At 34.7% G+C, this 24,412-nt stretch overlaps 5 protein-coding genes across 7 annotated transcripts in view; 2 read left to right on the top strand and 3 right to left on the bottom strand.

The window, feature by feature from the left end:
- LOC123308586 (protein madd-4) overlaps positions 1-24,412 on the top strand; it is a 464,545-nt gene that overhangs the window by 360,678 nt on the left and 79,455 nt on the right. The window lies entirely within an intron of this gene.
- LOC123308596 (cuticle protein 12.5-like) lies at positions 1,908-2,516 on the bottom strand. Its single transcript, XM_044891325.1, has 2 exons — positions 2,401-2,516; positions 1,908-2,335 (listed from the first exon to the last, which is right to left on the bottom strand). The coding sequence occupies exons 1-2, from the start codon at positions 2,410-2,412 to the stop codon at positions 1,949-1,951; spliced, it is 399 nt and encodes a 132-aa protein (XP_044747260.1). The 5' UTR covers positions 2,413-2,516; the 3' UTR covers positions 1,908-1,948.
- LOC123308597 lies at positions 4,433-5,067 on the top strand. Its single transcript, XM_044891326.1, has 2 exons — positions 4,433-4,590; positions 4,665-5,067. Exons 1-2 carry the CDS (start codon positions 4,579-4,581, stop codon positions 5,031-5,033), a joined length of 381 nt encoding a protein of 126 aa, XP_044747261.1. The 5' UTR covers positions 4,433-4,578; the 3' UTR covers positions 5,034-5,067.
- On the bottom strand, positions 7,115-8,041 carry LOC123308589 (cuticle protein LPCP-23-like). Its single transcript, XM_044891319.1, has 2 exons — positions 7,912-8,041; positions 7,115-7,662 (listed from the first exon to the last, which is right to left on the bottom strand). Exons 1-2 carry the CDS (start codon positions 7,921-7,923, stop codon positions 7,159-7,161), a joined length of 516 nt encoding a protein of 171 aa, XP_044747254.1. The 5' UTR covers positions 7,924-8,041; the 3' UTR covers positions 7,115-7,158.
- On the bottom strand, positions 12,780-13,912 carry LOC123308594. Its single transcript, XM_044891322.1, has 2 exons — positions 13,839-13,912; positions 12,780-13,243 (listed from the first exon to the last, which is right to left on the bottom strand). The coding sequence occupies exons 1-2, from the start codon at positions 13,848-13,850 to the stop codon at positions 12,821-12,823; spliced, it is 435 nt and encodes a 144-aa protein (XP_044747257.1). The 5' UTR covers positions 13,851-13,912; the 3' UTR covers positions 12,780-12,820.

The raw sequence follows: 24,412 nt of genomic DNA, 5'->3' as shown, positions 1-24,412 counted from the left end.
GCTAGCTACAATCTGAAGAAGTTGATAACTAGAATCGTGTTCTATCGGACAATGTAAGATAGGTAGGTACTGAAATTCCAAAAATAATGATATTCAAAAACTAAAAAATTGCTTTGTAGCAACATATTGAAGTAAAAAATCAAAATGTTATTTTCCAAGTGATTAAATGGTGGTATTAGGATCAAAAAACGGGAAAATGATACTGTGTCAGTTCGCCGACGTTTCGGAAATATATTTTTCCATATTCAGGGCTCTACAAGAAAATATGAAGCATATAATGAAAAATTCCAAAAACAAAACATGTAAATATATATAAAACAAGCAGGAATGACAGACTAAGACAATATTTTGCAATTACAGTGTAAAATATGTAACATTAAACAACATAAACATGGATACAGCTCAAAGAATTTTCCCGTTTTTTGATCCTGATACCACCATTTAATCACTTGGAAAATACAATTTTGGATCACCAATTTGAATTTTCAAAATGTTATGTTCAGAATCTCACAATCCAAATTTCAATAGTATGAATGTGTAGAGAAGGTAAAGTAATCTCGAAAAATCAAAGAAAGTTTAATATTACCGCTAAGGGCGCTAAGTCTTATTAGAGGTTTATCGAAATATATTCACAATTCTGTGCTGAAAATTTGCATGTTGGGGTTTTCGACAAAGAACCTATTCTCTCAAATATTTTCGTACTCAACAAATTTCGGTTATACCAGGAGCAGTCTAATACTTCCTTATTCCAATCGGCACACCCGGTATAAGTTTTTATGGTTTGATAGCTGATGTGATGTAAATTTCAGCAGTATGTCATACCTTGGGTTGAAAATCAACGGTTTAGGAGTTTTGAGGAAAATGGTGAGGTATAGGGTTAATTTTGTTAACCCCTCTATTTTTTGCGTGAAATCGAATGAAATAATAAAGAATATACATTAACAACAAATAATAAATATACGTTGAAAATTCAAACTTTTCAGATTTGATGAGTATTCATTCAGTTTACCCCTTCCTTTTTTCACCTAAAATCGAGTCGATCAACAAAACATATAGGTTACAAATTGAAAATTTTGAGTTTTGATTAGTTTGATTTCTCCAACTCCATAATCTTCTTATAAACACTTTGTTCATTTCAGCTCTAAACAGCAAACAATATTATAATAGTATGTACATAATAGAAAAATGAAAAAAAAACCGTGAGCCGAAAACTACTCTTGCATGGGAGCAAAAAGAGTTTTAAAAAGCTTGATAAACACAGCGATGTAGCGTACTACCCTAACTGCATTCGACCGCATCCTTTGAATTCCAAAAGAATCAATGATCGTCAAGCATTAAAGGATGAAGAAAAATGCACCCTTTATTATATGCCCTCCGCGAGCCCTTATCTTGCACTACATTGAACAAAATCTAGTCAATTTATTGACACTCCAATCCTAGGATCATCAATTGATCATGTCTGACATTTTTATGGTAATTCCCTGAATCCCCAACATGCAGTGGTAGACTGAGACGTCATGAGATACAGATATCCAACTATACCTTATAGAAAGAAATCGACCATCATCATCATGAGAAAAATGAAAGTGTTCATAAGTTCTAACAAACAAGAACAACATGCTATCGATTCTTTTTTGTGCTACATTGGGAGTTTCACGAGGAGAACACTATCGTTTCATAATGCATTTTCCTGGATTTGCAACTCCCAAAACCCATCAGTTGAATCCCTTGGGAATTAGCCTTATATTCTTGTCCCAAATGGTTCTCAGGGAAAATTCTGCATAACAGCTCCAATTCTCTGTTTAGATTCATCATTCGAAATCTGCGAATCCAAATCGTAATCTGAACATATTTCGGAGGGTGCATTTTTTCCCGTTTCTTATAGTAAATAACAAACCAACAAGATATAGATTTTTTTACATTTATTCAGTCTCGATAATCAATTTATTTACAAATAGAGTCCTCCGTAAGTGTAGGCGCTTGGAACGGCGTACCTTGCAGCAATTGTTGGGGTAGCAACGCTCTTGGTGTTGGTGATGGTTCCAGATGGTCCAGCAACTACTGTGCTTTCAGCAGCATGTCCAAGAGTAGCGACTGGGGCTGAGTAGGCGGTGTAGGCTGAGGCAGTCAGAGGTGCGGTGTAAGCCAAAGGGGCGTTGTAAGCCAAAGGTGTGTTGTAAGCCAAAGGTGCATTGTAGGCCAAATGGGCGTTGTAAGCAAGTGGCGCAGAGTAACCGGCAAGGGCTGGAGCAGCGTAAGAAGTGGCGATCAAACCGCTGGGTGTTACTATGCCTGCGCTAGCGGCAGCAAGGGCGGCAAAGAAAACTACGGCAACCTGTAGAAGCAAAAATTATTACATGAATGTTTATTCAATACATTTGAAGGTGGAGGGTTACTTACGATTGAGTTCATGATGTATGTTTGTTCGAAGACTGGAGGATATCCACTGATTTAATTCACTTGTGTTTCAGTTTTTATAGGAACTGATCTTATCGTCGGTTCAAAACAGAGATCGGCATTGACCTTGACTCGCCACAACTTTTGGGATATTGGGCTGGCATTTATCACTTTTTTTACAATCTATAGAACAGGTAAATTGGAGAGTTATCAGTTAAGTTCACGAAAAAGTCAAGATTAAACTCTGATTTCAAGGGTTAATCTTTCCTTAGAATGATTTAATTGAAATTTCATCCGTATTTGTACTTTTTTCGATTCCGCTTCCTTAGTAGTCTTATCAAAGGGCGAACTTCAATATTTGTATTCGATGAGAACAAATTATATTGTTGAGCATTTTCATTTAGAGAAAACATGTCTATAACTCATATTTATTTTGAGAATTGAAATGATTTGAAGTATTATTCTACTGAACCCTTGATATTTCAATTATTGTAAAATGAAATTTTTTTCTGTCTTCTGATATCTTGAGTTGAAAGTTGGTATTTTTTATAAAACATAATTGAAGAATTACAGAATGAGGAAATTGAAACTGTAATTTTTATGTTTTCTATTATTTATTTTTCTATTAAAGTCGAAATAAGCACGCTATAATGTATTCAAAATCAATTATTTTTCTTTCAAATAGATATTATTTTCAGAAATTGCATCAGACCAGTAGGTTTCCGACAAAGGAGCCAGGTTTTTTAGAAAAAAAATTGCTCATTCATAAACTTCTCTTGGATAATAAATGGATAAGGGTGGATTAATGCTTCCTCCAATAATTCATGATTTCTGCTTTTTCTAAAACGTGGTGAATTTAAAATAATACATTTCAACTTCACAATGGGTACCTATCCTTATTAAGTTAAAAAAGGACTAAGATATAAGTAGTAAAATAATTCGATTAAATTTTAAATTTTTTTGCAATTCTCAGGAAAAACACCTTTCTTACTGTATGGGTTCTGCTGTAATCGTTACATTTCTGCAATACATCAAGTAAACTTGGGAATTTTGACTCTTGTGTTGATATTGTATTATTGTAGTCGACAGTGAATTTTGTAAATCATGCCTATTTCGCAGCATGTCTGATATTTTTCCCTTGATGGGTTGTATCTCCCTTATTCATTAGTTTCCCGAAAAAGTTAAAGAAAAGAAGTTTCCTTATTTTTATTGGTAATATCAGCTTTTGGAATTAATGTAGTACATAATTCTGGACACCCGTGTACCGAATATTGATGTTGAATTTCCTAGGGGGGAATTTAAAATAAAATTGCCTGAAATGATAAATATAAAACTACAGTTATATTCTTTTATTTTAGTCAAGAATTGATAGACTATCCAGAAAATATGGTATAAATATTGCCGTTTTCGGAAAATGCAGGAGTTAAGGTGCAAAATTGTCTCTATTCAATATTAACAACTGCAGAATTAATTTTTTCTCCAAAAACGGTTTTTCCTCAATAACTTTCCTCTCTTATGTCTAGTTGTTACGATATCAAAATCAGATAACCTGTAAAGACTGAAGAATACATGTCATACTGATGTTTAGTTTTGTACTAGAAACACACTGTACATATATCTTCATGAAATAAAGGTCGAACAAGGAACTTTTTAATTTCATCTTATTTTCCTGGTAAGAAATTTTTCATTTCGACATAGACAATTCTTTATTTCATTTTGAATATTGAAAGTATACTTTCCCACATTTGAAAAAATCGTTAAATGTACAATGAAGAGTTAGAAAAATATTCCTAGAAAACATTATGAGAAAATCCAGACGTAATGCATAAGTATTTAATTTCGAAGTATTTTGAGAAAACTTGAGCAGAAATCTTTGACTAAAATTCAGATCACTACGAATCCCTGTATTCTTGTCCCACTCGCATTGCCAAACTCTGAAAACAATAAAATATTTCAAAACACGGAATATAGTTTTTTTATATAATTCGGACACAAGGTGTAGGAGCTCCCCGATTATATCTCAAGAAATTAGCATTTTTATTTGAACAAGTTCAGCGGATTATAGCCAGGGCGTGTCAAGGTTGTATTTTATCCCAATCTGTATCAAATTCGAAACGAATATAAAAGGGCGAAGCGACTTGTGTTTGTCAGTGGAAATCGTCCAGTCAACAAACAATCATCATGAACTCAATCGTAAGTATAACTACCGTAGATCCATTGTTCGAATTCTTACAGATTAATTGATTGTTTGATTTTCTTCTTTGTAGGCTGCCGTAGTTTTCTTTGCCGTCGTTGCCGCCGCTAGCGCAGGCATAGTAGCTCCCAGTGGTTTGATTGCCACCTCCTATGGTGTACCAGCCCTTACAGCCTACTCTTCACCCCTTGCCTACAACGCACATTTGGCTTACAACACACCTTTGGCATACAGCGCGCCTTTGGCTTACTCCGCTCCTCTTGCTGCCTCTACCTACACCGCCTACTCTTCTCCAATTGCCACCGTTGGACATTCTTCTGAAAATACTGTGATCGCTGGACCATCTGGCACCATCACCAACACCAAGAGCGTTGCTACCCCAGCAATTGCTGCAAGATACGCTGTTCCTAGCGCTTACACTTATGGAGGTCTCTACTTGTAAATGAATTTCTGTGAATAGATTTTTTAATTTTCAACAACTTCTTTATTGAATCAAACCGCATTTTCCCTTCATCATACAGAAACTCAGCAGAATAATGATACTTTCGTAGAACGAAAATTTTGATATCTGAAGCTTTTTGATTTTCACCAAGACTTATTCGAAAGTGGTTGGATTTGACTCATATGTCTTCGAAATTCAAATTTCAATGAAATCCAGTAACTAGTTATGAAATACCAATAGAAAGACTTGTGCAACATTGCAAAATTTTTTGGGGACATCACAAAATACTCCTCGGCTGGTGATTTTCAACAGGTGAAAATTTACGCAGGAGCAAATCGGTAATTTAAATTTTTTAATTGATTTTGTTCCAGATATTGGGAGTGAAAACTAAAAAGTTTCAGAAAAAGACTGTAACTTGAAGTTATGATGTCATTTCAAGAAAAGTGCACTTTCTCGTGTCTAGTTTTTGGGCCTGAACAAATTTTTTCAATAATTTTTTCTTAGTCTACCGATTTTTTTTAAAATTTAATTGTCATATGGGCCGGATAACTTGTTTATTCAGCATCAATTTTGTTCTTTCAAAACCTCGATACGTCTTTTGCACATTTTATCGCGAAGAGAGCTCATTTTTTTTCAATTTATTATCAATGACTTCAGAGAAATAAGGAAAACAACACCTCATCATTCTTAAGGCGGTTGGTCGCTGAGTTATAGGATTTTATTGACCTCTAGGAAGCGTAAATCCGACCATCAACCACTGAACTTGAAAATTTGAAATTTTTTTTTGCTTCAAAATTCAAACTTCGTCATAAAATGCTCAATAAGGCAGAATTTTTTTCCTTCTGTTCAGTATTATGAATACGAAAAATGTGAGACGTCAATTTTTCAAAAATTTTTTCGACTAAGAAAAAACCAGCAGAAGTCCTTTTTTGTCGTTTTTTCAAAATCACGTCAAAAATGGAAAAGTTTTTATCTCTCGAACAGCGATGGCTTATCGTTGTAGAAAATTCATTCAAATTTTTGGAACCTTTCGTAAACTTTCTGTGCGATCATTGGTTGCTGAAATATTGATTATTATCCAAGACACAATATAACTTTTTCATTTCGAGTCCGATATCCCTGCAAGAAATGATGGTATCGAAGTTGAAAAAAAAAATGAAATTGAAGCTCAATTAAAAATTTGCCCAGTTCATATAGTGATTAAGTCGAAAAAATTCATCTAAAGTCCGTTAGACTTAAAATAAAAATCGAAAAACTTTTTTGTCAGTGGTTTTTTCAAAATTAATTGAAAAAGATTGGGGAGAAAACTCTGAATATGTAAGTTCGGGCTCACAAACAAGACATTTGGAGTTACAAATTGCTCCTTTAAAAATGACGGTACGATTATTTTTCTCCAAAATACAGCCTGTTGAAAATCATCTAAAAAGTTGAAATGTCCAGATCTCTTAGCTTTCTCCAGTGGTCTATGTAGGCTGATGTCAAGGCCATAACGACAGATAGCTACTCAATTTTTTCAACAAATAATACTCCCTCTTAATTGTATTCAAACTAACAAGTTCAGAATACAGAAATTTGTCTTCTTGAATCATTTTTTTCATTTGAAAAATATTGGGTGATCGGAAAGTCCTGATGCATGTATTATTTTTCCACCTCTTCAAAATGAAATTTCAGAATTATTAAAGAAGTGTCATAAAAGTGACATTCAAGAACCTTTAGCCAACTGCTAATAGTTGTTTTTATAGGTAATATTCGATAAATAGTACCTATCTTCAAAGAGTAGTACCTTGGTGGTGGAGCAACTTTTGGAAAAAAAACATTTCAAAAACCTTCTTTTTCGTTGAAAAAAAAGATTTTTAATATATGAACAGCCTGTACAATATCGCTGATGAGCTATAATCGAATTCTTCATTTCTGCAGTGAATCTTTGTGAAGGATTTCCACTTGGTACTTCAACAACTGAGTTCGTCAAATTCAATTGCACTATGAAGAGTTTCAAGTTGGTGTCAGTTTTTACCACTCTTTATTCCAACTCGTGGATTGGGTTTATCCTCAAGGTTTTCAATTGGGCAATAAAAAAAATGTTACGAAATTAAAACTATATTATCTACAACACAATCATAACATTCTACCAAACGGTGACATGTTGAGCGGCGTCAAGGGATCTAGATTGGGTGATGGTTCCAGAGGGACCAGCGACAACGGTGTTTTCGGCAGCAATATTTCCAAGAGCTGGTACAGCAACAGCCTGGTGGGACAAGACTGGAACATTAGCAGCGTAGGTAGTGATTCCTGGAGCAGCAATCAATTGGGGGTGAGCAGCTACGAGAGGGGAATGAGCAGCTACGAGAGAGGAATGAGCAGCTACGAGAGGAGTGTGAGCAACGGCGAGCCTGGCAGCTGGAGCGATAACAGCAGCTGGTGCAGCTTGGGCGACAATGGTGGCATCGTGGTCAGTGATGATAGTACCTCCTGGAGCTACTGATGAGATTGCACTACCGTCTGGGCCTACTACAGTGGTCCTTGAGCTAGGTCCTTGTACGATGTGGCCGGTAGGGATTGCAGAATAGGCCAATGGGGCGATCACACTAGCATTGGCAGCTGCCAAAGCGGCGAAGAAGACAACAGCAGCCTAAAGCAAAAATAATATTCAAAATATGGTCTTTATGTGATCAGTAAAATGTTCACCCTCATACTCACAATGAAAATTGTATGGCTCACAAGCAAAATCTTCTAATTTGTGTAGTATACAGTTTATATTGATTATCATGATTCAATATGAATAAATCGAATATATATGAGAATTGGGTAATGAAGTACGTGAGAGTGATTTTATAAATTGAAATAAGTAGATTAATTAAAGTATTGGTGGGTTACTTACGAAGGAGTTCATTTTGGTTTGTGATTCGTCTGAAGATTAATTCAACTGATACCATCCACAATGAGATTTTGAGCTTTTATACGGTGGTTGAAGTGGTCCAACCTTGGCACGCCCAATTGATCGCCTAAATTTCCGTGTTTTGATTGGGATCGTTCACCATTGCCCGAGGGTTTTTAATTCATAATATCTGGTGAGTTTGACTGGAATTACATAGATTTACACATATAGATGCATTTTTTTCGGGTTCACACCGTATAAAGCAATCCAATAGAGAGTTTCGTCATTCACAGGAGTCACGACATTCTATAGTTTTTAACATCGGATTGTCGTCGTTCTTTCATGAGATTATCCATATAGAATGATTGATTTCCTATAAATAACCTACCCCTTAACTTATAATTGACTATCCTGAATGTATTTCAGAAAAAATTTCAATTCATGCAATGAAAAATACCACAAAATATTATACAGGGATTCTGAAAAAAAAAATTAATATTCATGTTCTGAAGGAAGTGTTTTTTGGTGCTGAATTCTATCTGACGTGGTATAAAAAAAAGACACTAGATCTTTTCTGCATATTACGTTGAAAAGTTGCCCATTTTGTGAGGATTCCGAAATGGTAAAATATAGGTGATAACCTTCGTCACGAAAAAAGATATTTGAATGTTTATCGAAAATGGAGCATTTTTATGAAAACTGATTTTTTCACCATTTCCATTAATACTTTCGTTTTGCACTTCCAGCTGAAAAAATCCATCAACAAATCAATAAAATGTTATTAAGATGCTAATTCACTGACTAAGTTTTTTCATTTCATTTTCTTTGCCTAAAGAACTCTCGAACATCGATATGATGTGATGCGATTCAATGATTCACCAGACTTAAATCTTCTGGATTTTTTTACGAGGGTTTTTTAAAAAATGAAATTTATTCGAATCCTTTAAGAGATGAAGCACAACTTAGGGACCGCATTCGTATTTCAGCAGCCAAAATAGCGGGGAGAAGTTTGTATGGTTTGAGAAGGTCATTTCTCAATAGATGCAGGGCATGTATTAGCGAAGGGGGTGGTCATTTTGAACATTTGCTGTGATAAGAATCCTGAATTTTTATTATTGATATTTTTATAAAGTTTCTTCACAATAGATTTGTTGATGTTGAAGGTCCTGTGCGTTATTACATTATATCATTGCAATTAATGAATAATTTCATTTTATAAGTAATTTAAGGACTATCTGTCATTTTTCAAGAGAATTATTCAAAATGTTACAGCAGAATCTGCAAAATGAAAGAATTTGTGGAAAAAGTGAAAAAATCTGTTTTTCATAAAAATGCTCCATTTCAATAAACATGCAAATATCTTTTTTCGTGAAGAAGGTTTTCACCTGTATTTTACCTTTTCGGAATTCTCACAAAATGGGCAACTTTTCAACGTATTATGCAGAAAAGTTCTAGTGTCTTTTTTTTATACCACGTCAGATAGAATTCGGCACAAAAAAACACTTCCTTCAGAACATGAATTTTAATTTTTTTTTCAGAATCCCTGTATAATATTTTGTGGTATTTTCCATTGCATGAATTGAAGTAATCATTCAACAAAATTTACGGAAAAAAAACTGATTCGAAAAGTATTTAATTGTAGCTTCCGCAAGAGAGAAAGCATTTTAAGTGAAAAAATCCAACATTTTCATAAAACATCAAATATCTCGAAAACTGTGAGACTTTCATATGAACGATTTTTTCACATCAGCTAGAGCACATTCTGATCTACCTTCCGTTTTCGTTTGACGTGGTCTTTACGGGACACCCTGTATAATAAAAATTTGATGAATGAGTTCGCATTTTGTTTCGCTCAATAACAGAACTAAAAAAACCATACTTTTATATCGAGAAAAACATCAACTACATACAGTTCATCGATCATTGAATAAGCCGAAGTTCATCTCATTAACTAGTATTCCTCTTCCTCTTATACGACGCATTTTGATCTTTTTCAATTCTGCGTGTGAGGATGGAATACAAATTATTTCGAATTATATGTATATTCGAATGATGTGGCCGATATTTGATTAAACTCCATGAGTGAACTTGAAACTGTATAACATGTGTGTTTGGCTAGCATATTCTAGATAAATGTAAACATGCTATTGTAGTAGCGAAACACGTGTTTTTCAATTTGTAGTTTAGGAAATCATAGCTTAGAAGGAGATTTCTAGTCAAAGTCACCAGAGAAAATACGGAATTTATATATGAAATCCGATTGAGTATTGGAATTACCAAGATCTGCTTAGCAGCAGGCTCATTCGGCTCATCTGGAAATTTGTCTGAAGGGCCTAAGCAGCCTTGGACATAGTTGAAGGATGTTCAATGATTGAATAATATGATAATCAGCGAATGCGTAAAGCTTTTCGGCTTAAGAATACGTTTATAGATAATAGCATCCTCCTATTATTTCACCTTTCAGCAAAACAAGTTACATCTTGGAAATAAAGAATAGTTTCTGAATGGATTCAATCCCTAGTTTATTCATAAAACAAATGATTATCAAGAAATTCAGTCGAAGTTTCATAATTGAGTTAATTAATTAATGTTTTTTATCGCTCATTCTGGTCAAATATATTTGTGAGGTATAATTCTGTCATTTCAATCCTTCACACAAACCTCAAACAAACCTCAAACCTATACTCCATTCACATTTATTTTAGCAGTCGGTTGGTCATGAAATAATTTTCTCAACTAGAACGGAGTAAGGTTGGCACTCATGAAATGTCGTTAATGTCAATGTCATAACGCCGCGCCGTTGCCACAACTTATATCAATTTTAATTATGAAAATGCCGAAAGTGATTGAAAAAAAGAGAGAAGACAGGGTTTCAGGAAGTGCTATTTAGAATTCAGGTCCGCTCATTCAAATAGTTATACCCTGATATTCTAAAATCCACAATACGTCAGACGGTAGCGAACATATTCAATGTAAGAGAATTTATATAATGTTTCATCTGAATCTGAACGACTTATATTTCAGCTGAATATTTCAACAACCAGAAAGATTGTGAATGAAGAGGGTGACAAAGAATTTCCTTCTATTGGGAGACCCAAAAAAGTGGTGGCATTTAAGAATTTTATGTTTGAGTGAAGTAATGCGAAAAGTTTACTACAGGATTTTCGATGAATGTCATCGTAGAATAAGTAACCAAGAATTGATTTTTCTATTTTTCATTTGACACCTATACATTGTAAATGTCTTAAGGTACCAATAAATACCTAATAATTATCATTATATCAATGTATTAAGATGAATAGCCACAAATACGCGCCAGTTGTCCTGTTAATTGCTTTTTCATATGAAATTTTTGTTCAAAGGAGAAGTTCATCTTGGCTTGAAACTTCCTTTTATTCCTTTTACTTACATTGATGCAAGATGATTTTTGTTGAAGAATTTAACATTCTTATAATTACCTGCATTATATGCATTTCATCTTCGGGTTAATATTTTTGAAATCTACAACTGATGTGACGTTTTCAAACTTTAGTCAAAGAAGATAACGAACATTAACTCCCCTCAAGCTAATGCATATTATTACTACTCTGATTCTCACTGATCTCTTGTATTTTCCATGTAAATAACTGGATTTGGTATGCCTTCAATCAGTTTGTATAAACTACAATTATGTTCGTCACATATGTTCCGAAGAGATTCGACATTGTGATAAAATACGTAATAACAGAAACTTTTACGTAGAACGGACAACGTAGCGTTGATTTAGAATGTAAAAATGTTTTGACAAGCGTCATAACCTCACATTTTTCTACTATACACAGTGCAATGTGTCAAATTTCCATGACCAACCGAGTGCTAAAATAAAAGTGAATGGAGTATAGGAATTTGAAAGATTAGGTAGGATAGAGCGATATACGCATAAAAACAAAATATGACAAGAAACGTTTTTAAAAACGTTCGAATGAATTTTACATGAAGAGTATTGTGTATGAAAGTCTAAATATGCAAAGTGAGTAAAAAGTAACACACAAAATTCATATCTTCAGTAGGTATTCACTTTTTTGTAGAGAAATGTCGAAAACAATTCAACTTTTCATTTATGATTTGGTTCGTCATTCACCCTCTATGGCTAATTTTTCGAACAGCAACCCCAACTTTTTGTACCAGAAATAGAATATACCTTTAGTTTCTAGAATGATGTGGACATTGATGATTTTTTTATCAAATTTCTTCTCATCATACGAAAAAAATTTCGAATTTGCTGCATTCATAGGTTTGGGGTTGTAATGTAATGAAATAATTCGGATATTCGGTTTTTATTGCAAAACTAGCTGACCCGGCAAACCTAGTTTTGCCATTTAAGTTATTTCTAGGGTAGATAATAATAACTAACTCATCGTGATTGCTCGATTGGTCGTAAGAAAAAGGAATGCCTTTTTTTCTGTTCTGTACATTTTTTTTTTGGAATATTTTGTTATATAAACCTTGCCCTAACAATAATAAACACAACAAAAAAAGAATTGTCCAATTTGGTGCGATCGTTTGAACGATAATGCATTTTGAAGTAAACCATAGATCCTCTTTTATTAATATAGATAAGTCCTTCTGGAAAATATGACCGAAACTTTTTTCTGAAATAAGAATTTTTCTATCTGAAAAGAACGTTTTCTTCCCATTTTTTTAAGTGTCAATTACATTTCGAAGCCCAAGTCGGTTTTATTTTATATTTTGAAAAAACAAGTATTTCACCACAACGGGATCTAAGGATCAAGGAGAGGATATAATATGTTTAGTATTTCATGAGTTCCCTCCGAAATGTTCATTGAAAGAAAATAAAAACCTGAACCGAAAAAAATAAAACTAAAGAAATGAAAAAAAAACAATTTTATTAAAACTATGAATCACAATATCATCACCAAACGGTTACAGTGTGAGCAGCATCAATTGCCCTACTTTGGGCGATGGTTCCTGAAGGTCCAGCAACCACTGTGTTCTCAGCTGCGATTCTCCCAATAGCTGGAACAGCAACAGCTTGTTGGGCCCAGACAGGAGCAATGGCAGCATAAGAAGAGATCACTGGGGCAGCAACGGCAATCCTGGGTGCCGAAGAGATCACAGCGGATGGTGCACCTTGAGCAATGATGGCTCCGTTGTTGTCAGCGATAATTGTTCCTCCAGGGGCTGCTGAGGAGATTGAGCTACCGTCAGGTCCTACAATCGTGCTTCTTGAGCTCGGTCCTTGGATAACGTGGCCTGTTGGAATGGCAGAAAGGGCCAGGGGAGATACCCAACCAGCGCAAGACGTTGCCAAGGCGGCGAAGAAGATAACAGCAACCTAAGAAAGACCAAGAACCTCAGTTAAATTGGGGATTAGAGAATAGTGTAGAAAAAGTGCTTGTCGAACTCCCCTGTTGTTTCGCGTAACTTTCTAACAATTTTAATAGAATTCAGAGCAGGTATTCAGACAGAAATTTCAATTTATGGAAGTATTACAGAATCACGTTCGAATTTGGACAACTAGGACATTAATCTAAGAATTTCTGTAAATCTAGACTCTTCTTAATATTTAGTCCGAACAATTTTTTATATTGTTGAACAATATACATTTTTTGAAAATAATATTACGTATTTTCTTTGTTAAATACATTGAGGGCCACAATAAAGTTTCTTCACTATTTCAAAGGCAGCTAATGCTATACAAGATGAGTCTTTGACTCGTACAAATATTCTAACAGTAGATTTTAGAGTTCCAAAGAAACACTTTTTTCCTATACCATTTTTTCTGTATATGCTGCGACAAAAACCAGACAAACTTAAGGAGGAGTGAAAAGTCAAAAAGACGATAAATATTTTTAAAATATGCAACTAAGAAATATATTCTCTGTCTGAAAATTATGTGAAGGATTGCGGAAAACTTTTCAGTTACTTACAATGGAGTTCATTTCTATTTGTTTTGTTTTTAGCTGAAGGATTCAACTGATACCCCAAACAATTGGTACAGGCATTTATATACTAACAATATTTTTTTGCAACAATCAACCTTGCCACACCCAATGCAGGATATTCCTATTTGGGATAGTCAGTTTCTTACGTAGGAATAAACGAGTTTATTTATATTTGATGCGAATTCAGTAGTTCCGTAATCTTCAACAGTTCTATATTAATTTCGTATTCACTACATACATTCTTACTAGAGAATTTCAAACTTGTACGATCCTTCCTTCAAATAGAACAAAACTACAAAGTTTTTGGTTAATTAGATTATGGCTATGATGTAAAAACGTACTTACATTTTCTATAAGCTTATGCAATCAATGATTATTGGTATTAACATTGAACACAGTAACCACCACCTTTGGAATTGGGCACAGGAAGAAGCCATAACCCTATCTGTATTTTCAATATACCGACTAATTAGCATAAATCTGTTCAGATACTCGTACAAATAGGCATAATTTTCAATTCCTCAAGTTCAGTGTACTCTTTCCATATTTAAAAACATCTGATATATAATAATATCATGAAAATATCCATTTTGGTGGTATGCAAACTTACTGCATTTATATCTGAGTGAATACTTTCTGTAGATTCGTTAGCCAGCCATAAAACCATGATATTATTTTTCGTGGAATGATGAGATTATACTCGTTTATGAGTTTTCTCTCTGCGGGGGCGCCATTAAACTCTGAGGAAGAAAGAGATGTAAAAGTATGAAATTAAAATTCATCCTTTTATGTCTGAGTTCCATGAGAATCAGTGCGAGAATTTGGCGTTTCTTTAGATTGTTCAACTTGAAATGAATTATGTGCAATTTTGGGCGTTCGATGTAAGGAAAAGGTTTTATTACATGACATTCAGAATTCTCGGAGAAGTTAACTCAAAGCAGGTTCATATACTGCTATATGAGAAAAATAATATTTTTTCGGTTAAATCGATGTCTTTGCAGACAAAAGATTAGATATAGCTCAAAAAATTGGCAGAACTCTCCTGACCAATTTGGCTTTTGAAAGCCTTCTATTAACCTTCCAGTAACTTCGCACAAAAAGGAAGTGCGCTAAAGCCATGCAGATACTAATTTTAAAAGAGGAGGAATTTGCTTCATAATTCGAACTCTAACAAAAGAAAAAATGTATTCAGAATCCTAGTGAAGGTTCAATATTCAGATCTCTCTTTGGCTCAATACAACTCTGAAAAAACCACAGATGTGGGGTGTCACAGATTTAGCCAGTTATTCTGGAGGTAATTTTTCTAGGGGTGGCCCAGCTGATAATGAAAACTTAAAATGTCTATATCTTTTTATCAGGGCCGAATAAAAAAAAATGTTGAAGGCAAAAAGTATTTCTTTTGACCATAAGAATCTACTGCTAAAATATTTGTACGAGTCAAAGACATGTATGACCCTGCAAACGATACTAGAGACAGAGACTCTGCTAGAGAGGAAGGAAACATTTGACTAGCACTTCCGATGGTGAATTATTTTTTATTTTCACTTGGAAGTTTTTTCCTCGCATTATAACTGTAGAATAATATTATGGAGGATCAGGATTAATCAAATAGCACATAGAATATTAATTGAAAAGCTATTTATTATTATACTTTAATACATTTATTGGTATATTACTGAAAACGATTCTTTCAACAAATTGCTCGGTATTTACAATTCTAATTCATTAACATTATTCAATTTATTATTCACAAAATTTAATAAAACCTGAACAACTAGCAATCTGGGGCAGTAATATCAGGATATTTTTGGATTTCAGGATACTCAACTTTCGATTTCACATTGGCACCTTTAACATGGCTCACAAAGCCATAAGGAACATATCCTACTGTTCCAGAAAAGGCACTACCAGCTTTGGTAACATATCCACTTTTCGTATTGCTCTCCTGTGTAATGGATCCACTGGGACCAACAATGCTAGTTTTCACTGCAGAATTGTCGACACCATGGCTTCCATAAACCACGGATGTATTTTCGTCAAATGGAGTTCCATAATGGACCAAATATTCAGAGTTAACAGTGTTATAACTGACCGGTGTATTCACATGGTTTCCTGAAACTACAGCATAGTTGCTGGTTGCAGGATAGGTATAATAGAAATTCGCAACTGAATTTTTGTTGTGTTGAGAATGCTCGTGATCAGTTTCACCTGCTTCGTCGCAGTCAGGTTCTTCAGAAGCAGAGCTTGAATAGTGAGATTCGGTTGTTTTTATAGCATCTACGTTGACAATTGGATGAAATTGCTCATTGTTGATTGAATTACCATAGACGAAAGCTACGTTTTTGGATGGTGAGGTTCCATAATGATGGACTAGAACTGGGGAAACCTGTTTGTAAGCGATGTTGTCACCGCTTATTGAGTTGGTTTGTGAAAACTTTTCCTGAGTGATGGAGCCACTTGGTCCGACAATGCTCGTTTTCTCGGATGGAAAATTCACAAAATTTCCAACTGCAGGTTCAGCAACGATATAGTGGTCATTGGTAGGATTTTGTTTGACTATCTTGTAGGTTTGAGTAGGGTCCTCATTTGAAAGGTATTGGTAATATTTTTCTTGGGTTATTGAACCACTTGGACCTACAACACTAGTTTTCTCGTTTTGCGAATTCGCAACATGTGTTATAACATTCCCAACTACCGGTTGTGCATCTTGTATAACATAAACAGGATTATTCTTCACAACATGATATAATTGAGAAGGCTGTTCGTTTGATACATACTGGTAGTATTTTTCCTGGGTGACAGATCCACTTGGACCAACTACGCTGGTTTTCTCTGATGGAGAATTCACGAAAAGATCTCCTTGAGTAACAACAACGTTTTCAACCACAGGTTGGACATGTTGAACAACAACAGGTTTACCGGTGACGGTATTAGTCTTCACTACATTGTATAAATTAGCAGAGTTTTCGTTAGAAGCAGATTGGTAATATTTTTCCTGGGTAATTGATCCACTTGGTCCAACCACGCTGGTTTTCTCCGAAGGTGAAGTCACAAAATGATTTCCCTGAGTTACAGCAACGTTTTCAACTACAGGTTGGATATGTTGAACCACAACAGGTTTACCGGTAACAGGATTAGTCTTCACGACATTGTAAACTTTGGCAGAGTTTTCATTAGAAACAGATTGGTAGTATTTTTCCTGGGTAATTGATCCACTTGGTCCAACCACGCTGGTTTTCTCCGAAGGTGAAGTCACAAAATGATTTCCCTGAGTTACAGCAACGGTTTCAACTACAGGTTGGACATTTTGAACAACAACAGGTTTGCCGGTAACGGTATTAGTCTTCACTACATTGTATACATTGGCAGACTTTTCGTTAGAAGCAGATTGGTAATATTTTTCCTGGGTAATTGATCCACTTGGTCCAACCACGCTGGTTTTCTCCGAAGGTGAAGTCACAAAATGATTTCCCTGAGTTACAGCAACGGTTTCAACTACAGGTTGGACATTTTGAACAACAACAGGTTTGCCGGTAACGGTATTAGTCTTCACTACATTGTATACATTGGCAGACTTTTCGTTAGAAGCAGATTGGTAATATTTTTCCTGGGTAATTGATCCACTTGGTCCAACCACGCTGGTTTTCTCCGAAGGTGAAGTCACAAAATGATTTCCCTGAGTTACAGCAACAGTTTCAACTACAGGTTGGACATTTTGAACAACAACAGGTTTGCCGGTAACGGTATTAGTCTTCACTACATTGTAAACATTGGCAGAGTTTTCGTTAGAAGCAGATTGGTAATATTTTTCCTGGGTAATTGATCCACTTGGTCCAACCACGCTGGTTTTCTCCGAAGGTGAAGTCACAAAATGATTTCCCTGAGTTACAGCAACGTTTTCAACTACAGGTTGGATATGTTGAACAACAACAGGTTTACCGGTAACAGGATTAATCTTTACTACATTGTAAACTTTGGCAGAGTTATCATTAGAAACAGACTGGTAGGACGTTTCCTGGGTAATTGATCCACTTGGTCCAACAACGCTGGTTTTTTCTGCAGGTGAATTCACAACATGGGAAACAGCAACTTTTTCAAAGACAGGTTGTACTTGTTGAACTACAACAGGTTTACCAGTAACAGGATTATACTTCACAACATTATAGACTTTGGCGGGGTATTCATTTGAAACTGACTGGTAATGATGTTTTTCCTGAGTAATTGATCCACTTGGTCCAACAACGCTGGTTTTTTCTGCAGGTGAATTCACAACATGAGACACAGCAACATCTTCGAAGACAGGTTGTACTTGTTGAACTACAACAGGTTTGCCAGTAACAGGGTTATTCTTCACAACATTATAGACTTTGGCGGGGTATCCATTTGAAACTGACTGGTAATAATTTTTTTCCTGAGTAATTGATCCACTTGGTCCAACAACGCTGGTTTTTTCTGATGGTGAAATAACAAAGTGGTTTCCTTGTGGAACATCATACTTCCCTACTACAGGATTCACGGAATAAAGAACTGTTTTTTCAGTAACAGGGTTATTCTTCTCAAAATTGTAGATTTCAGAAAGGAACTTGTTCAATGCCGAGGGGTAGTTCTCTTGAGTTATCGAACCACTTTGTCCTACAACGCTGGTTTTGCCTGAAGATTGTTTCACATAATTCACTTCATAAGTTGAGTCTTTCTTTCCAACTGAGGATAATCCATACTGAAGTACAGTTGGAGAATTGGCTATAACTTCATGATGAAAAGTTGTATCGTGCTTCTGAACTCCTTCATTGTCATGGATGCAGTCATCGGTTTTCTTCGAATTAACTTCACTTTTCACCACACTAGAATCACTTGGTCCCACGATATAAGTAACCTCTGACGATGGACTCACAACTGAAGAGTCAAAGTTTTTGAATTGAGTTATAGAACCACTGGGACCAAGAATGCTGGTTTTCTCTACTGGATGGATGACATGATTATTTTGAAGGATTGCAGCCGAATTTACTATGGCTACTGAACCCAGTAATATAGCCTGAAAAAAAGGGAATAATTAGAGTTTCGTTGAAGTGACCGATTCAAAAATGCAATTATTTAAGATTATGAATGAACAGAACCCGTATTTGAATGAGATACCGTGCAAAAAATTTTATAACCTAAGATTTTCATGGCTTTTCCTCGTAAAAATTTCGTATTTTATTGTCATCCATTTCAAATATTTGCTGAAAGCTCTCGAATGTTTTGAATTGAAAAAATTAAGCTCAATGGAAAATGGAACCATTTCACAAGATGAAATTCTCACTCTATTGGTTTATCTTCAGAATATAGGATAATTCACTCGAAAAAGTCATGCATAAAATCTATTACTTCAAGAGATGCTTCTTAAGCCAGCTTACAATGCTATGAAAATGTTTGATCATGCTTTATTAAATATTGAATAGTACTTACCAGGCAATTCATTGTATTGAGCATGATGTTTTCTTAACTGAACAAGAAAACTTTGTGAATAAGATTCGACAAAAATTCTTTTTATATTCGAAATAAAATCGAACCAGTATAGATAAAAAATCTGTTATCAAAGACAGTAATACTGATTTGGACTTGTGTGAATAAGTGTTAGATATTCTTGTGGTCATTTTTGGTGATTAGATGAACTTATCGAACGAATATTAATATCTTCATCATTAACTGATGGATATTGTTCGGCAAGGTCATTTAATTGGTACTTTCCTCCACTGAAAGTGAAAAGGAATCAAACATCGATGATTGTACATGGAAATAATTTCATTATAATAGGTACTTTCTATTGGAGTAAATTAGTGATAGTTTAGCTGCCTGGTATCGGTGACAAAACTGGTAAATTTTGATTGATCGGGAAATGAATGAAAATAACATCTTCGTTTGAAGGAATGGAGGAAATCCCTGAAAATGTCTGGCGTATGCTTGTTCAATACAATAATCCAAAAACTTATAACACCTTCGTTTGAATAGCGCAAACTTGAGAATTCCAATAAATGACATTACCTATTCATAAATTCATAAAATGTGGAATTGATCATTTCTCCGTATTGAATTTTTTTTTCATGGTCTTTATTCAATGCATTAAATGTTTCCTTACAGAGGATTTTTATCATACGTCAAATCGCACTGTTTACAATGAATTTCATTCACTTGTCATATTGCTGTTTGATGTTATGAAATGTACGAAGTGGCTAAGAAAAAGTTTTTGAACTATTATATAGTTTAAAATTTTCATTTTAAGCTACGCAAAGTTTTTATATATGTAGTTGACGAGTTTGTCATCCACCCTCTTTGAGAGTTAGAGGGTTTTTATTAATTGGTAACACTAACTTTATGAAATTGAAATTGAACAAGAGATGGGAACAATGTATGGTTATAACACGGAGATATCGATGAGTGGTCAGATGCGAAACCCTTGAGGTTGGAATGAAGTATAGGACTAGTTGATTATCTTTAAATGCGAAGGATAAAATTTATTAAACTTTGCAGGCAAGTATACGAGGATATATTGAAAAATTCTTAGCCTACCTACTATAGAATCAAAAAATATTCCAATGTCAAAATATTTTATTACTCAACATATTTTCCTTTTAATTGGATACATTTATTACAGCGAACCTGCAAGGTCTCTAAACCTTTCAAAAAAAAAATGTTTCTTCTTGCCCTGCAAAATAGACCTCCACAGCTTCTATTACCTCCACGTTGGAAGAAAAATTACGACCTTTTTTCAGTTGAGGAAAGAGATGATAGTCGGATGGAGCCAAATCTGGCGGATAAGGGGGGTGTTCTAGTAATTCCAATCCTAAATCACGAATTTTTTGCATGGCAACATGAGATTTGTGTGCAGGGACGTTGTCGTGCAAAAACAAAACACCTTTGAATAGTTTTCCGCGTCTTTTCTCTTCAATTTTTTCCCATAGAGTGTTCAGTAATGTCGAATAGTAATCTCCGGTTATTGTTCTACCCTTACCAAAAAAATGAATCATGATTACTCCATGGCAATCCCAAAAAACTGAAGCAAGAACTTTTCCAGCAGATTTCTGGACACTAAACTTCTTAGATCTTGGAGAACCAGAGTGTCGCCCTTCCATCGATTGTTGCTTTGTTTCTGGATCGTAGAAATGTACCCGAGTCTCATCCATAGTTACAATTCTGTTTAAGAAGTCTAAATCGTTTTCAAATCGAACGCGATGCTTCTGTATACCCTTGAACGCTTTTGATCAACCTTCAAACATTTGGGGATCCATTTTGCGGTTATTTTTCTCATGTCCAAATTGACGTGAACTATATGATGAACGCGTTCGTATGAAATATTCTGTGCTTCAGATATCCGTCTTAGCCTAATTCGACGGTCTAATAACATCATGTCCTGAACTGCATCGATATTTTCGGGGACTGACACAGAAACTGGCCTTCACGATCGGTCATCATCTTCTATGTAAAATTTACCTCTTTTGAAGCTTGCAGTCCAATTTTTCACAGTCGCATACGAAGGACATTGGGTATTAAGCATATCTTCGTAAATCTGCTTAGCTCTTAGCCCTTTTAAATACAGGTACTTGATGATGGCTCGATACTGACAATTTTTCACGATTTCGGTGGATATCTTTTTTTGACCTTCACACTGACTACTAAGCGACAATGAGTATCGTATATCAGTAAGATCAATAGTATCGGTCAAAGGAACAAGAATATACACAAACGGCGACGTTTCGGTTCCTTTATTGTGCCTTCTTCAGGCGTCAGAATAACAACTTTCATCATATGAAAGTTTTTTTGAAGTTTTATTATTCTGACGGCTGAAGAAGGCCCAATAAAGGAACTGAAACGTAACCCGAAGAATAGTTTGTGTATATTCTTTTTCCTTTGACCGATACTATTGATCTTACTCATATATCTACTGCGTTTTTGCTCTGAAGCAATTTGACTTACTGTTGTCCTTTCAAGTAGGTTAACCGCATGTAGACACCTAACTCAATACAGCCGTACATATACAAAATCGTTTTTCATTTCCCTTTGAATGTTATTTCACATTATCCACTTCAATTTTTGAGCAGTGTATAATAATAATAATAATAATAATAATAATCTTTATTTGATCAAATATCAACAGATGTAGATCACGTCAATACATATGAACCTATAATGAAACAAAATCTCCCTCATTCAAAAAATCCCCAACACTATAATAACATTTTCTAGCCAAAAACATTTTTAATCTTTTTTTTTGAATTGCAATAGGCAAGCATTTAAAATTTTGAGGAAATTTATTCCATACTGTGATTATAAAATATACAGCATTCCTTTGTATATAACTAAAATTTGTTTTTTCTCTACTGAGATAATTTTTTCCTCTGGTATTGTATTCATGACTTAACAGTAATTCTTTAAAATCATTGAAGTTGTTGCTTACATACATTACACATTCATAAATAAAGAGACTGTACAATGTCAATAAGTTATTACCAATAAATATATTTCTACAGCTCTCATTGTATTTCATTTTGAAGATAGTTCTCAAGCATCTCTTCTGCATTTTGAATATTCTCTCAGCCTCAACAGAATTACCCCAGAAAATTATTCCATACCTGAGTTTGGATTGAACGTAGGCATAATAAGCTGTCAGGGCCGTCTCTTCACTAATTGTATTGGTCAATATCCTCAAAGCATAGCAATATCCTGCAATGCCTGTAGACAGATTTTCAATTTGTGTTTTCCAACTCAGGTCCCCATCGATATATATCCCCAGGAAAGGTACTGCATCCTCTGTCTTGATTGTTTTACCATGATATGTCAAGCTTATGGCATCTTTATTTCTTTCCCTAAAGACGAGCAATTTTGTTTTATCGATGTTTATTACCAATTCGTTACTTTTGAACCACTTTTCAAGATTTTCCAAGTCACATTCGAGCTGATCCTTGCATTCAGTCAGAGTCTTACGAGACAAAATCATTGATACATCATCAGCAAACATAACCATATCATTGGATGTTACATGAATTAAATCATTGGTATAGATTATGTAGAGTAGAGGACCCAATATTGAGCCTTGTGGTACACCTCTCTCAACATGTAAGGGATCTGATATTACCTGTTTGCCATTTCTTCCTCTCTCTGTGGTTCTTTGAGTTCTTCTTGTTAAATATGATCTGAAGAGATCTAGTGCAACTCCTCTTATATAGATATCAGTCCCCATATAACTTCATCTATTCTCGTGAAAAACAGCAATTAATTATTTCTTTCTCATCTCGAAACATCTCAGCTTCTAGATGTGAAACTCCGTCAGTTTAAAATTCCGTTCAAATATACCAGTAAGCACTCCTGTTCAAGTTCTGCAAGAAGTATTAGCGCTCGACGAATCTTGTCAAGTGAAGTTGTTAAGCCCGCTAATGCCCAGAGAACACCGAGGGATGTTATACTAAATCTTACGAGTGATTGGGAGCTTAACTCAAGTGAGAACGTGCATTTCCTCGTGAAGTGTCTTACTGATCTGGATGCATCCAGAAACATGAACAGTAAATCATAAAAGGTCGCTGGAATTTACTCCAATAAGACTGGCATTCGCATAGAAGAAAATTTCGAATGCAATCTATATGATTTGTAAGTTTTAGCATCGAGTGTTTTCATATATACTCCATTCACTTTTATTTTAGCACTCGGTTGGCCATGGAAATTTGACACATTTCACTCTGTATAGTACGAAAATGTGGGGTTATGAAGCTTGTCAAAACATTTTTCGGTTTTGAATCAACGCTATGTTGCTCGTTCTACGTAAAAGTTTCTGTTATTACGTATTTTATCACAATGTCGATCTCTTCGGAAAATATGTGACGGGCATTATTGAATTTTATAGAAACTGATTGAAGACATACCAAATCCAGTTATTTGCATGGAAAATAAAAGAGATTAGTATAATATCATAATATGCGCTCGCTTGAGGAGAGTTAATGTTCGTTATCTTCTTTGGCTAAAATTTGAATACGTTACATCAGTTGTAGATTTCAAAAATATTAACACGAAGCCGAAGATTAAATGCATATGATGCAGTGGTTGGGAATGGGTATCTCCCGAAGAAATCAACAGATAATTACAAGAATGTTAAATTCTTCACCAAAAATCATCTTGCTTCAATATAAGTAAAAGGAATTAAAAGAAGTTTCAAGTCAAGATGAACTTCACCTTTGAACAAAAATTTCACATGAATAAACAATTAACAGGACAACTGGCGCGCATTTGTGGCTGTTCATCTTTATACATTGATATAATAATAATAATTAGGTATTTATTGGCATTTTAAGACATTTACAATGTATAGGACAAGTCAAATGAAAAATAGAAAAATCACTTTTCGGGAACTTATTCTACGAAGACATTCATCGAAAATCCTGTAGTAAACTTTTCGCATTAATTCACTCAAACATAAAATTCTCAAATGCCACCACTTTTTTGGGTCTCCCAATAGAAGGAAATTCTTTGTCATCTTCTTCATTCAAAATCTTTCTGATTGTGGAAATATTCAGCTAAAATATAAGTCGTTTAGA

Source organism: Coccinella septempunctata, chromosome 2 (genome assembly GCF_907165205.1).
Source record: "Coccinella septempunctata chromosome 2, icCocSept1.1, whole genome shotgun sequence".
Classification (NCBI taxonomy): domain Eukaryota; kingdom Metazoa; phylum Arthropoda; class Insecta; order Coleoptera; family Coccinellidae; genus Coccinella; species Coccinella septempunctata.
The sequence above is the reverse complement of the archived record's forward strand: the minus strand, read 5'-3'. Positions and strand labels throughout refer to the sequence as shown.